This window comes from Ambystoma mexicanum, chromosome 2p (assembly GCF_040938575.1).
Source record: "Ambystoma mexicanum isolate Mex_15411 chromosome 2p, UKY_AmexF1_1, whole genome shotgun sequence".
NCBI lineage: Eukaryota > Metazoa > Chordata > Amphibia > Caudata > Ambystomatidae > Ambystoma > Ambystoma mexicanum.
Genome location: NC_090923.1, coordinates 747942055 through 747956507, shown reverse-complemented (window position 1 = coordinate 747956507; position 14453 = coordinate 747942055). Strand labels below are relative to the sequence as shown.

The 14453-nt window shown below is 49.6% G+C and overlaps 1 protein-coding gene across 2 annotated transcripts in view; it reads right to left on the bottom strand.

Moving 5' to 3' along the window:
* Window positions 1-8468: 8468 nt before the first annotated feature.
* DMAC2 (distal membrane arm assembly component 2) overlaps window positions 8469-14453 on the bottom strand; it is a 326013-nt gene continuing 320028 nt past the window's right edge. For both annotated transcript variants that reach the window (XM_069644383.1, XM_069644382.1), the window contains exon 6: window positions 8469-9404. In XM_069644383.1, coding sequence (XP_069500484.1) covers window positions 9218-9404 — 187 coding nt within the window. In that variant the 3' untranslated portion in view covers window positions 8469-9217. The remainder of the gene's footprint in view (window positions 9405-14453) is intronic.

The following is a 14453-nucleotide window of genomic DNA, read 5'->3' as shown; positions in this document are numbered from 1 at the left end:
TTTGCCAGAACCGGTAGCAGGCCCAGAAAGCAGTGCTGTATCCAGAATCCACTTGATCCAGACCAGCAGACCAGACCGCTGTGAAGTGCCGACAGCAGAACCAAAGACCAGACCAGAACCAGAGAACCAGTACCAGAAACCGCCCGGAGCCCAGTCCAAACCTGCTGACTCTCTGAAATAGGACCCTGACGGCCTATTTCAAATTCATAGTGAGAGTACTCAGCTAGAACTGTGCCAAAACCAATCTCTTAGTTTAAGATAATCTAATTCAAACTATTTTAACCTATTAGAACTGCATCATAAGGAATCGTGTGTCCATCCTGTTGATTTAAACCTTCCAAGCGCATCTGTCATTCTGAAACTGTAATTTAATTTCTGAAAATCTACCTCCACTAAATCGTCCGTATCACTTGAACCGTTTGTGCTAGGAACGTGGTTTAACTTTCATCTTAAAGCTAAGATTCTAAGCTTTCCAACCACTTATAGTTCCTCCGCAATCGCGATCGATGCACTCGGAAAAAAGTGCCGCAAATTGACAGTTTGCTTCATTTCAACCACGTGTAAAAATATCTGTCTTTTGCTTCCATTACTGAATCCCGTTTTCAACCTGATAACCATCCCTGAATCATTAGTAGGGCTGACCTAAACTGACTTAAAATATCTCTCACTCACCCTGAACCTCTAGAGGGAATTAAAAGCATTTTCAGCATATTTTTCACTTCATTGCCACCACATTTAAAAGGATCTTGCCTGCTTTAAAATCATACCTGTTTTCCTCTAAGCTCGCTGGGGGGGAACTGGAAATTTGTATTGCATTTTGTATTCCTGAGAATTGTGTGCTCTCCTTCCATCTCCTTATCTTGCGTATGGGGGGGGAGGGAATTGTCAAAGAAAAAGTGATCATATTATCTTTTGTTGAAATCATATCAAGTTTATTCTGTGCTGCATTTTTCCCTCATTGCTTTCCTTGAAACCATAAAAGTATTTTCTGCTACCTTATCCTTCCTATACTAACTCCTCACTGATCGTAAAGAAGTGTGCTAGGGTCAGATTATCTATTATTGATTAACATCATATTCCTAAGTGTGCGATCAAATATTAATTTATTTATAAAAGTGTAATATATATATTGTTTAATTTTTCCAATAAATCTTTTAAATTGCAAAACAAACCCACTTCTTGGTTCAGTGAGATCAAGGGGATTCATAGAGAGGTGCATTATGGAACAAGTTACTTACCTGTAACTGTTGTTCTTCAGCATGGGTCTGGCATGGATTCACATGCTCATGAATATTCCCCGTCGTCAGGCTGGGAATCCTCGGTAAAGAAAAATCAGTATCAGTTTCGTTTCTGATCTGTCTTTCGTAGCAGTAACCAATCACTGATCTCTGCGTCATACTGACCACAGCCAATGACTGCCATCTCCCTAAGCCCCGCCTCTGGCAGCCATCTTCAGATTTGGTAGCACGTGAAGTGGCAGTATGACCAAGTGAAGAGCCGCAGAGGGGTAGGCGGGACGGTTCGCATGTGAATCCATGCCAGACCCATGCTGGAGAATAACAGTTACAGGTAAGTAACTTGTTCCTTCTCCAGCATGGGGTCTGGCATGGATTCACATGCTCATGAATAAAAGAATACATAGCAGTACACACATGCACAACCACGGGAGGTGGCAAAGACTCAACATTAAGCATTACATCCAAAACTCAACATTAAGCAATTCTTACCTCCTCACCAGGCTCACCTTAGGCGAACAGGTTGCGCAGCACTGCTTGGCCGACCCTGGACTCCTCCCTGGAATCCCGATCGACGCAGTAGAATTTCGTGAAGGTGTGCGTCGACCTCCACCTAGCAGCCCTGCAGATGTCCAGCAAGGGCACACCAGATAGGAACACCGTGGTAGCTGCGATCGCTCTGGTGGAATGGGCTCTCGGACGGCCAGGCAGCGGTCAGTTTGCCAACCGATGACAGTACATGATACAGCCGGAGAGCCATCTGGAAATGGAAGCCTTCGAGAGAGCCTTCCCCTGATTGACAGGTCCAAAGTTCACAAAAAGTTGTGACGTCTTCCGAAAACTCTACGTGCGGTCCATGTAGAACTTCAGCGCTCTAGCCACATCCAGCGAGTGCAAAGTCCTTTCAGCCGGCGACAAAGGCGACGGGAAGAAAACAGGTAACACCAAGGGTTCGTTGAGGTGGAAGTCCGACGGCTCCTTGGGCATGAAGGAGGGGTGCGTCCTGAGCACTACCCCGTGTCGTGAAAAGTCAAGTACGGGGGCTTGCAGGAAAGGGCCTGGCTCTCCCCCACCCGTCGTGCGGAGGTGATGGCCACAAGAAACACTGTTTTCCACGACAAGAACTTTAACGGAGCTGAGTGCAGAGGCTCGAAACGGAGGTCCCATGAGCTTGGTCAGCAGCACGTTGAGCTCCCACGCCGGGGCCGGGGCATTCACCGGCGGGAACGATCTGAACAGTCCCTTCATGAATTCTTTCACCAGACGATGAGACCACAAAGACGTCCGTCCCGTGGTTCTGGTGTATCGGGAGATCGCAGCAAGATGAACCTTAATGGAAGCGTGCGCCAGCCCAGCCTTGGCCAGCGTCAGCAGGTACGGCAGTACTTGAGGAGCCGTAATTCGTAGAGGGTTAATCTTCTGTGCGTGGCACCAGACAGAGAACCTCTTCCATTTGTGTCCGTAGCATTTAAGAGTTGAGGACGCCCTGGCCTTTGCAAGAACCTCTCTGCAGTCGGCCGGTATGTCGTAACCTCCAAACTCTAACGCTGCAGGAGCCAGGCCTGCAAGTTCAGCGACTTCGGGTCGTGGTGGAGTATGGCGCCTCCTTCCCTGGAGAGCAGATCCGCGTCCACTGGCAGCTTGATTGCGGGGACGCTGACAAGTCCTGAAGGTCCGTGAACCATATCTGCCTCGGCCACGCAGGTGCGACGAGGATCATCCTGCACCGTGACCTCTTGAGCTGGTTGATGAGCCGGATCAGCAGCAGCAATGGAGGGAACGCATATAGGAACAGGCCCTCCCAGGGGAACGAGAACGCATCACCCATGCTCCTCGGCTGGGGAAACCTGCTGGCGAGTTTGTTGCTGTCGCAAACAGATCGATCTGGGGTGTGCCCCACCGTCGGAAGAGGCGGTCCACTAGATCCTGTCGTAGTTCCCACTCGTGGCACGAGCGCAGCTCCCTGCTGAGCGAGTCGGCGATGGCGTTTTTTATCCCTGCCAGATGAAAGGGCACCAGAAACATCCCTTGGGCGACGGCCCAATGCCACAGATCCTGAGCCTCCTTGGACAGGGCTGGGGATCTGGTACCGCCCTGCTTCCTGATGTAGAACATGGTGGTGGTGTTGTCGGTGAAGATCCTCACCACCTTGCCCTTGAGGGACGGAAGAAAGGACCCGAGGGCCCAAAACACTGCACGGAGTTCCAGGACGTTGATATGGAGGGACTTCTCCGTCGGCAGCCAAAGGCCCCTCGCGTGCAGATTTTCGGTGTGCGCGCCCCACCCTTCCAGGGAGGCATCCGTGGTCACTGTCTTCTGGTGGTCCGGGGGTCTGGAAGTCCATGCCCGCCGTCAGATGCGCGCGGGTGCCCCACCACCGGATCGCTCGTCGGAAGCTCTCGTCAAGTGTGATCCTGTCCTCGAAGCTGCCCGTCGTCTGGATCCAGCGAGCGTCCAGGAACTCCTGTAACGGGCGCATCCGAAGCCTGCACAGGCGGATGAGATAAATGCAAGAAGACATCATTCCGAGGAGGGACTTGATGGACCTCACCCTGGCCGCGTCCGCAACCAGCATCTGCTGCACCTTGCCCAAGATGGCCCTTGTCCTTTCCTCCGACGGAGAGGCCAGAAGCGCCACTGTATCGAGCTTCGCTCCCAGAAACAGTGCGTCTTGAGCGGGCACCAGGTGGGACTTGGCGTAGTTTATGGAGAATCCCAGGTCCGTGAGTAGTTGGACGGTCCTCGCCCTGTGCTCCGCGGCGAGCTCCTTTGTCTTTGCTCGGAAGAGCCAGTCATCCAGGTAGGGGTAGACGTGGATCCCCTCCAGGCGCAGCCGCGCCGCCACCGGTGCGAGGCACTTGGTGAACACCCTGGGTGCCGACCTCAATCCGAAGAGAAGGGCTCTGAACTGGTAGTGACGCCCTTGGACCACGAATCTGAGAAACTTTCGGTGTCCCTTTAGGATGGGGATATGGAAGTAGGCATCCTCCAAATCCAACGACGACAGGAAATCGCCCTCCTGCAGTTGACCCAGGACGTGCTGGAAGGCGACCATCCGGAACTTCTGTGCCTTGATGAATTTGTTCAGTCGTCGTAGGTCCAGGATGGGACGCCATCCTCCCGTCTTCTTCTTCACGAGGAAGTATCTTGAGTAAACTCTGGAGCCCCGAAGCCTCTTTGGGACGAGCTCTATGGCACCTTTCTTGAGCATCGCCTTTACCTCCAAGAGAAGTTGAGGGACGTGATGTTCCTTCCTGGCCACGGGGGGGATGCGCGGGTACTTCTTCAGAAACTCGAGCGCGTGACCCTGGGCCAGGGCGTCCAGCACCCAACGGTCGGTGGAGATGGACTGCCACACGCTGATGAAGCTCACCAGCCTGCCTCCCACTGGGGTGCTTCGGTGGGGGCCCGACCCCACGGCCGGTTCAGTCCTGCTTCGACGAGGCTTTGCCGCCTTGTCCTCCTTGGCGACGACGGCGGGGTCCGCCCGACTTGCCTCGTCCCCTGTAGGCTTCCTGTGACGACGAACGGGCCGCTTGACGATAGGTGGAAAATCTGCCGCCGGAACCTTGGGAGGCACCCTGCTTGCCTCCGCCGCTCCGAAAGGGCGGCCGTCGTTGCTGGAGAACACCAAGAGCCCGGGCCGTCTCCGTGTCCGTCTTGATGGCTTGTAGGGAATCGTCCACTGTTTTCCCAAACAGGTTGCTCCCGTCGAACGGCATGTCCAAGACTCTGGTCTGCACCTCCTGACGGAAGTCAGTTGCCTTGAGCCATCCACGCTGTCTAAGGCACACGCCGTTGCCCAACTGGCGAAATCCAGTGTCCGCAATGTCCGTCGCTATCGTAATGGCGTAGTCCGAAGCCACTTCTCCTTCCTGCAAGATCTCTAGGGCCTCCGCCCTCTTGTCGTCTGGTAGGAAATCCAGCAGGGGGGCGATTTTGTACCACAACTCCCTGTCCTAGCGGGCTACGATAGCCAAGGCGTTAGCAGCCTTAATCGTCGTCGCTGCCGATGAGATGACTCTGCGTCCCATCGTGTCCAACTTCTTTCCCTCACCGTCCGGCGGGGAGGTTGACGTAGAGGCCGAGGCCCCCCCCGCTTTCTTCCTGGCCGCCGTGGAGACGACCGAGTCCGGGGTCGGCTGTGCCCGAAGGCGCAAGGGGGCCGCGTCCGGGACCCGGTACTTCTTCTCGTACCGATCCCTTCTCGCAGGTGTTGTGGATGGGTTCTTCAGGAGGGCGAGACCCTCATCCCAGATATCGTCCAGTAGAGGTACAGCGAGGACCGTCTTCCTCTTGGTCTCGCGCCGTTGATAAAGGAAACCTTCCTTCTTTTCTTCCGGGCAGAGCTGGAAAAGCTCGGATGCCCTGGCGATCATGGCATGAAACGATCCAATCTCGTCGGGCGGGGAAGCCTGGGGAGGAGGTGACGACGGGAGATCCTCGTCGTAAACCTCGTCGTCTGTGCCCGTCGCGGCCGTGTCAGTCCCCGTATCATCCCCACGGGTCGTGGACGGGAAGGAGGGCAGAGCAGGGCGCGATGGTTGAAAAGGAGGTGGAGGATGAATCCTTCTTCTCTTAGGAGGGCTCCCAGAAGGGCCTAGCAACGGGTCCCCCGTCGGGAGAGGTTCCTCCGTTGGTGATAACGGCGATCTCGTCCTCATCTCCGAGCATAAGGACTGTATAGCCAACAAAATGGCCGCCGAGTTGTCTTGCGGCACTGGTTGAGGGGAGTCCGACGGGCGGTGAAGAGCCCCGTTGGCACCCTCGACGTTCTCGTCGTCTCCTACGTCAGGGTCCCTCCCGACGGGCTGGTCTTCTTCCACTCCAACGCCGTGGCTTAAGACTACGATCAGCTCCTCCTCAGAGGTTGAGGCCGAATCCACGACGACCTCCTGCCCGCCCCCCCCTTTTTCTTCTCCGTCGGAGGTTTCACGGGGGTCCTGTCGATGGGCATGAAAGAGGACTCCCTCCGCTTTGGCAGGGAGACCCTGGACCCCGAGGTCACCACCACTGGACTGGTGTAGCCTCCACAGGCTGAGCCAGGGCCACCGCGACTGTCTCGATAGAGGCCTTGGCCGGTTGGATTAAGGCTTTCATCACCTTAGGTGCGCTCACCGCCTTCTCCTTGGGGGGAGGGTCACCGCCTCGCTCCCCCTCCGATGGGGCCTTCGAGCTCAACCGGGGTCTCTCCAGGAGCTTCGCCGGGTGCTCGGCCTTCCTCTTACCCGAGCCAGAGCGTTGGCTCGTGGTTGATGGCGCCGGGGAGGATGCGCACTGCCTGGCGCCCATAGAGCCCGACCGTTCGGCGCTCCCGGTGCCAGCGGACTCGCGGTGCTTGGCCTTCTGTTGGACCCCCGTCACCGGGGCGCCCTCAAAGGTCTTAGAAGACCGCTCGGACGACTTCTTCTTCTTCTCGCCTGACGGGCTCTTCCCTTCCAGCCAGTTGGCGAGACGCAGATGGCGGTCCTTCATGGTCCGCTCCGACATATTGCCGCAAAACGCACAGTCCTTCTCCATGTGCGTCTTGTCCTCATGCAGGCAATAGAGGCAAAGGGAGTGTTCGTCCTCCTTAAAGACATTCTGAAGCTGGCATCCAGGGCAGACCCTGAACAGCTTTCCGGGCGTCGAGCTTCCCTTCTCCTGGGCCATGATCGAGATGGGCCTGAGAAACTTCTGGAGCCCTCCAAAAGCGTGGCTCGACTAAATCTTCACCCTTGAGGGGCGTAGAAGAATCCGACACGGGTCCCCGTTGATCGGATAAAGAAACGGTGGAGCTTGAGGCTCTTTTGACCGAAAAAGAGAATTTTCCTAGGAAAAAACGCGGAAAAAAAAGCACTAAAGCTCGAGAGCAATAGCACGAGGATCCCAACACTTGAACGTGCGGCAAAAATCTGAAGATGGCTGCCAGAGGCGGGGCTTAGGGAGATGGCAGTCATTGGCTGTGGTCAGTATGACGCAGAGATCAGTGATTGGTTACTACTACGAAAGACAGATCAGAAACGAAACTGATACTGATTTTTCTTTACCGAGGATTCCCAGCCTGACGACGGGGAATATTCATGAGCATGTGAATCCATGCCAGACCCCATGTTGGAGAAATAAGGGTTTATCATCCAGAGTATAACTTGTCATAAAAATATATAAATAAGGGCTTCCCTTGAGCAATCCCAGACAAGGCACTGACTTAGTGGGAGTGCTTGATTGGAGTCATTTAACAAACCATCTAAATGAAGTAGGTCATTGAAACCGGTTTCCTTGAGCTCCACCTTCCTCTGACAATTGTGTACTTTTCTCCAGATTCCCCCAAAAGCAAAGACCACCTCTCCTCAGCCCTTCAGCCATTGCACAGGTTGCCTGCTCAAAAGAAGATTTGTTGAACTAAAACACAATTAAACAAAAACAAAACAAAATGAAAAGTCAATTTGATTTAAGGCAGTCTGCACTGTTCACAAAGCCCTTCAAAATCATTGTCCTCATTTCATAGTAGAGCAGTTTAATCTCTACAGATCCATCAGACACCTCCATTCATCATATTGAAGGCAAGTAACTATTTCTGTCTATTGAAAAGAAACAGGTGGCAGAAGTCTTTCAGAGGGAGCTGCCCGTTTTTGGCATTCTCTCACACTCAAAATACGTATTATCTAAAACCATCTCCCTTAAAAAAAAAATGTGTAAACATGGATCTCTTCTTTATAATTGCTCCTCCGTGCTCGAGGACTTTCTCAATCCCTTCTTTATTCTGCTCCAATCTGCTAGTGGTATCAGGGCCACACTGATGTATGCAAGTGCTTTATCAAACTGCATACCCGTACATGAGCAGGGCTGGACTTCCTGTCCCTCTGGCCCATGTGTGCTCAAGGGCCAGGTAGTGCAAGTGTGTGGATGGGGAGTGAATGTACTGCCTTCCGTAGAGGCTTGGGGGAAGGACATCTTGGCATGAGACACATTTCTGGTGTCAATTTGAAACTTACACTGCACTATTGTCGAGACAAAATATGAAAATTGTATTGTACTTCCCAGTGGCAATATAAAACAAGCATTAATGGCAATGTTGTAAACTTCCCATCATACTTTGAAACTAAACGGGCATGTGGTGGCAGCACCTTTAAAAATATTTCAAATACTATCAATATTCACTATTAATGCCAAAGTCACAATCAACCCCAAAGGCATACACAAAGCTACAATATTAGCATCCGATCTTGTAAATATCAATAAAGACTTTTAGAATGTCTGTGTTAATCTTTAATTCGATTTTAGCATCAGTTTTCCTTTAGTGAATAAACATAAATTAGTTGTTCTTGCCTGTTCCTGAAAGGAAAATAAAACCTTTCCTACGGCTGCAGAAGGCTTTTAGAAGTGGAAATAGTCTGTTGATGCCTTGATATTTGCCTAAGGATAGTGCAGTTTAGAAAAGCTCCTTTTGTCCCCTACTACGGAACTGGGAGTGGGACAGTGAACGGGGAAACCTGCTGGTAGAAGGTTAAATAACATGTAGTTAATAACGTGCTTCGATCCTAGTCTTCCCTTTCAGTTTTCCACTCTCAACGTAAGACTTGTCTCCTTACAGCTTAAACTATGCCTTTTGATTTTATTTCACATTTTTACCATTACTAGCGCTTTGGCGTATAACGCTATGTAAATAAAAATCAAAGTTTCTATCTTGTCTTGCAACAACAAGCACAGCAGTAAGGAGATTACATTGTAGACCAAAATATAGCAAGGACGCGATGGACGATACCAATACTACAGAATAAGGAGATCATATACTGCGCTTTACAGAATGGAAACAGTTTTCTTGTCCTTACTGCCTTCATCATTGGTCGTACCATCATCCCAACAAAAAAGTGATATTTGGTGATATAGACATTACTCTACTGTTCAACTATATATACAGGAATCTGTTGGCATGGTGTAGCTCTGCTGTGACCATTTCCAAAGTGACTAAACAGTATCTGTGCCAGTATCAGATTTTCCTCTCAGCCCCGGAGCCTGTCGTCCAATCCTTTAGTCGCTACTTGTTGATAATCTGAGTCCAGAACCAGAGGAACTTCATAATTCATTCCCACAATGTTGCATCTTGGCAGAATCTCCTCCAGCAGGATTGCAGTAAACTCCTTGTCTGGCACGGAAGGAAGGTCGGAAACATCCAAATGCTTCAGATTTCTGTGAGGGGAGAAAGGAATATATATATATATATGTATGTATGGATGTATATATTTCAAAAGTGTATCTAAAAACTGTATGAAAGTAAATTTTAAAAAATTAAAAAAGAAAGGAATATAAAGAATTGGACATGGTTGGTTTTTGTATCCTCACTTGCCAAAGAACAGAACAAGTTACTTACCACTGGTAACGTTCTTTCAATTGGATGGTCCTCCCACATATTCCTCATCTTTGATAATTATCTTCAAGCTTCAGCTGCTTTGGAAACATTTCTCGACAGAAGGCGCTGTGCGGTAGCATTGATGACTATGTCCCTCGAAGGCCTCCGTCCGATAGGCAATGTCATGCGCAGCATATGTAGCATGCGCAGCGCCCGTTGGCTTCAGTTCTTGTTTTTCCATGTTTAGAGGAATTACTAGTGCCTCTTTAGATTCAGAAGACTTCTGAGAGAGCGCAGAGTGTAAAATACATACATTCTGCAGCAGAGTAGGTTGGGAGGGGCTATGAGGAATACATGAGAGGAACATTAAATCGAAAGAACGTTGCCAGGGGTAAACAACTTGTTCTTCGAATTAATTGTGTCCTCCCATGTAATCAACATTTACCATACAAATATCAGTGAAAAATTCATTTGTTGCAATCTTTATATAACCCAATATGTTTCTGTCTGTTGACTCTTAGATGTCTGACATTCATCAGTGGTAGCTCTTCTTAAAATTCTACAGTGATTGTACCCTCCAGTCCTGGTGGGCATGGATCTGAATTTGATCCTTAATGTAATCTATAAAAACATGCAACCATATTAAAAAATTGTGTGTGCACCAACATTTCCCAAGATTTACCTACTTTTAATGTCATATGTCAACATTACACAAACAGGGAAGCCTGAATTAATAAAGCCACCCGTACCTAGTCCCCATTCGGGAACCCTTCGCACCAAAAATCTCCTGTAAACATATATACCTTGGGATCTGTATATTCCAAGGATCCAATGTCGCCAATAATACAGTCACATCCAGCCGGATATCAGCCGCTTATATTAGTAATCCTTTTCAATGGATTTGAGTAAGAACACACTGGAGAAGAAAACATAACACACTGTGTCACACTATAATCATACCGGAGTATAAAAAGTCAAAACACCCCCTAAGGAACATGCTTGCACATACCTTGCAAAATGCAGCAGCCAAATGTGTTCCCAAAAGAGAATAAACCTTTGAGGAGAATGATCAGTCTTTAACGTGAAACGGCTACTGTGTCAAGTTCTAACTCTTCAAACACAATCTGTGGAGATTAAACACAATAAGAAGTAATCAACCGCTGTGTTCACTAGTGTTCACTAGGGTATTATTTACACAAACAATTTTCCTGCAATTCCAAGTCCACGAAAAAAGGCACATAAATGATCTACAAAGTGCGTCCCCAAATAAAGGCATATACACCAATAGTGAGCCTCAATGTACACATCATAAGCCCGAGCTCGATATGTTATTTGGCCCAACAAAAACGCATCTCCATTTAGCCTAGCATATTAAAATGCTACACACTGCTGAGCCTCCGTAAAGTGGTTATCTAAAAAAAAAAAGGGTTTGCATGCCGCCTGTCAAATGTTGTTAAACTTTGTGCCGCCTCCAAAGTGCAATATCACTCCGTTTGAAAACAACACATGCACGTTATGCTCCACACTCGTGAGCCTCTGAAAACTGTTTAACTCAAAGACTCATCTCCATACTGCATCGCAAGAATTCTTAAAATCAGTGCTGCATCCACTGTCCAGTTTCTACTTAGTTTCAAAAAAGAGCCTGCATGCATGTAACCACGTTACCTAAGAACTACTGCATGCATCCCCAAAACAAAGCACAAGTTACAACACCTCATAACGGTAAACGGTAAACTTACCCGTAATGGACCAACAAAAGCCCAAAGTTCTTTTTCAACCGCCAATTGCCGTGGTTCAGGTGCCACCATACAATCCTCTCAACGCCATAGTTGTAAACACACAAAAAAACGCCAGGAAAGACTGTCTACAAGTAGCTTTTACCCATAATGCAAATGGCAATGTAAAACAACACTAAAAAGGGACTCATCGCTAGGAAGAGCTGTCTACAAGTAGCTTTTACCCATAATGCAAATGGCAAGGTAAAACACCACTAAAAAGGGACTCATGAAGTAGAAAACGAACTGTGAAAAAGGCACTAAGCACTTCTACATTTTGAAAATTCATGCCAGCCTACAAACCGACTAAAAAAGAAAATAACTAGGACAAGGAAGAAAACAACCACTAATGGAAAATACTCTGTCAAGGCAAGCGCCCACAAGGGCATGGAGAAATACCACAACTCCTTGGCCTCTCTACACCAATGAGAACAGTAAGACTAGAGCCCCAAACAGGCATGGAACAGGGAACAACATAATTAATCATCTTAACCCAGGTTAGTATAAGGCAAAGAACTGTATATAAATATGCAGTCATCGACATGAAAAACAGAGCATGACAGATGTGTACAATGGATACAGCCAATAATGTCCATTATAACTCGCATGATAAGAAGAGCACGGCAAGCTGCACAGGGAGGACTAGGGCACCCAGAAGCATGGGCCTCATCATTACATAGCCCTAACATTATGCCACTCGACATCTTCATTTAATCCAACCAAATGGCTGCGGGTTTTAAAGATGAGTTTTTGTTCTAAGGTGACTAGTCTCTGATCTATAACTTCTTTGCTGGGTCCATTGACCCGTTTAAGGATCACCCACCTCAAATCTTCGTGTGAATGGCCATTAGCATTCAATGTTAGGGCTATGTAATGATGAGGGCCGGGGCGTGGCTACGAGGGCCATGTAGGAGGACGCAATCTGGAGGAGCTCCCGAGTTCCTGCAACGATCCGTGCAAAAAAGTGTGTGGTGATGGGCCGTGAACCGCTGAAAATACATATGCCGGTGTGTGAATGATTGGGCTACGCGAGGTGAACTTCTGGATGGTACAGGAGGAACGGCAGCAGAGATCGGTGCAGAAAAGATAAGGAGCACCGGAGACGAAAGACAACACAAAATGGCCGACCAATGCCCGGAACAAAAGAAGAAGGCCGCACGGTGACCTAGCGAAAGGAGCTTACTGAGTGCACAATTGTCACTTGTGCTCAACACAGGTCCTCTGGGTCATGTCGAATAGGACGGTGAGGCCGAAGGCGAAACAGCCCACCTTAGACGATTTCGCTAAGACGTCCCCTGGTCAAGACATTACCAAGAGCAGGGACAAACCGCCTGCAAGCGGCATGACGACTTCGGGCGCTAACCAAGAAGTCCTGGCTGCGATTGCGGACCTAAGGGCGGCCTGGGAATCTAAATTAGAACTAGCCGTCACTGAACTAAAAACGGCACTGGACCTCAAGGTCGGAGAGGTGCAGGAGGACGTTAATCTACTCCGACAGGATGTCAGGGCCTTGGCGGAGCGTACGGAGTCCCTTGAGAAGGAAGTTAGCCTGAATACTGCGGATTGCGCCTCCCATAAAGCCGAATTGCACGCCCTGATACAAAGAGTGGGCAACTTGGAGAGCAGAGCGGAGGAGGCGGAAGGACGAGCCCGACGAAACAACATACGCATCGTGGGCCAGCCGGAGGGATTGGAGGGCCACGATCCCACGGAATTCATTGAATCCATGCTACTGCAAGAAATACCCGGAGGAGCCCTATCCCAAGGATTTGCAGTGGAAAGGGCACATAGAGCCCTAACAAGGAGGCCGCCGCCGGGGAACCCGCCTAGGCCGGTGATGGCCAAAATTCTTAATTACCGTGACCAGGAGAGGATATTGGAACACTTTCGTAAGGGAGGAACGATCACACGAGGAGCGGCAAACATCACGGCTTACCCGGACTACACCCTGTCTGTGCAGCGTAGCCACATGAACTTTGGGACGGTAAAGCGGAGATTGAGAGAGGCAGGCCACAAATATATTGAAAGTCATTCATAAACATAAAACTTTGTTTTTTGAGACCCCGGAGGATGCCATGGGATGGCTTGATGTGCAAGGATGTCCCCAGGAGTCAGAAGTTCGGACGGAGAAAGAGCTCGGAAGAGATAAGTGATGCATGAAGAAGGTGCCGCAAGATGGCGCGGCACGTGGGACTTGAATATAGTCACTTGCGCAGCCTTCAGTAGAGAAGGTCAGACTATTGCACTATATGTCATAAGCACTGTGATTAATGTTGAATTAACGGGAGCCTTACGGAGCGTTTCTCTCTACCCCATAACAGTTTCAGTTAAGTGGCCATTAGGGCGACTTCACCCTACTGAGCTCTGTGCATCGTTTAGTGCTTGATCCCGAGAAGAGAGCTGGGCAGCAGTCGGGGTGTGTGATGTTGGGGAAGGGACGGGTGGGGGGAGGGGAGGGAAGTTGGGGATTTATCGTGTACATAGTTATGGGGAGTTTGAGCTGGTACGAGAAGCTACAAGCAAAAATGGAGGGCTGTATCTGTATCACGTGGGCAAAGGGGAGGCGCTACATGGGAGGCGAGAAGACACTCACGAGCCATGGGAGACCTTAAGATCGTAACATGGAATGTCAGGGGACTTAACAGCTACTTAAAAAAGAAACAAAGTCATGATGTACTTGATAAGACAGAGGATTGATATTGCGCTGTTGCAGGAAACACATCTGACGCAGAAAAAATTGGAACTGGTGGGGAAGAAGTGGAGAGGTACTGTAGTGGGCTCTCCGTACTCTGCCTATGCTAGGGGAGTGCTGGTCTGGGTGGCACTGCACGTTCCGCTCCAACTTACGCAAGAGGTGGTGGACACGGAGGGTAGGTTGGTCATATTAAAGGCCTTGGTAGAGAATAAAGAGGTATGCATTATAAATACATATGCCCACAACCAAAACACTGCTACGTATTTTAGAACCCTATGTACTCATCTGGGCGCGTGTGTGGGGGGAGCGGTTATCTGGGGAGGGGACTTCAACTGTGTGCTCGACCCAAAGGCAGACAGATCCGATGGGGAAGATTGATAGGCCCACCCCGGCGGCCACGGTATTGCAGACATTACTAG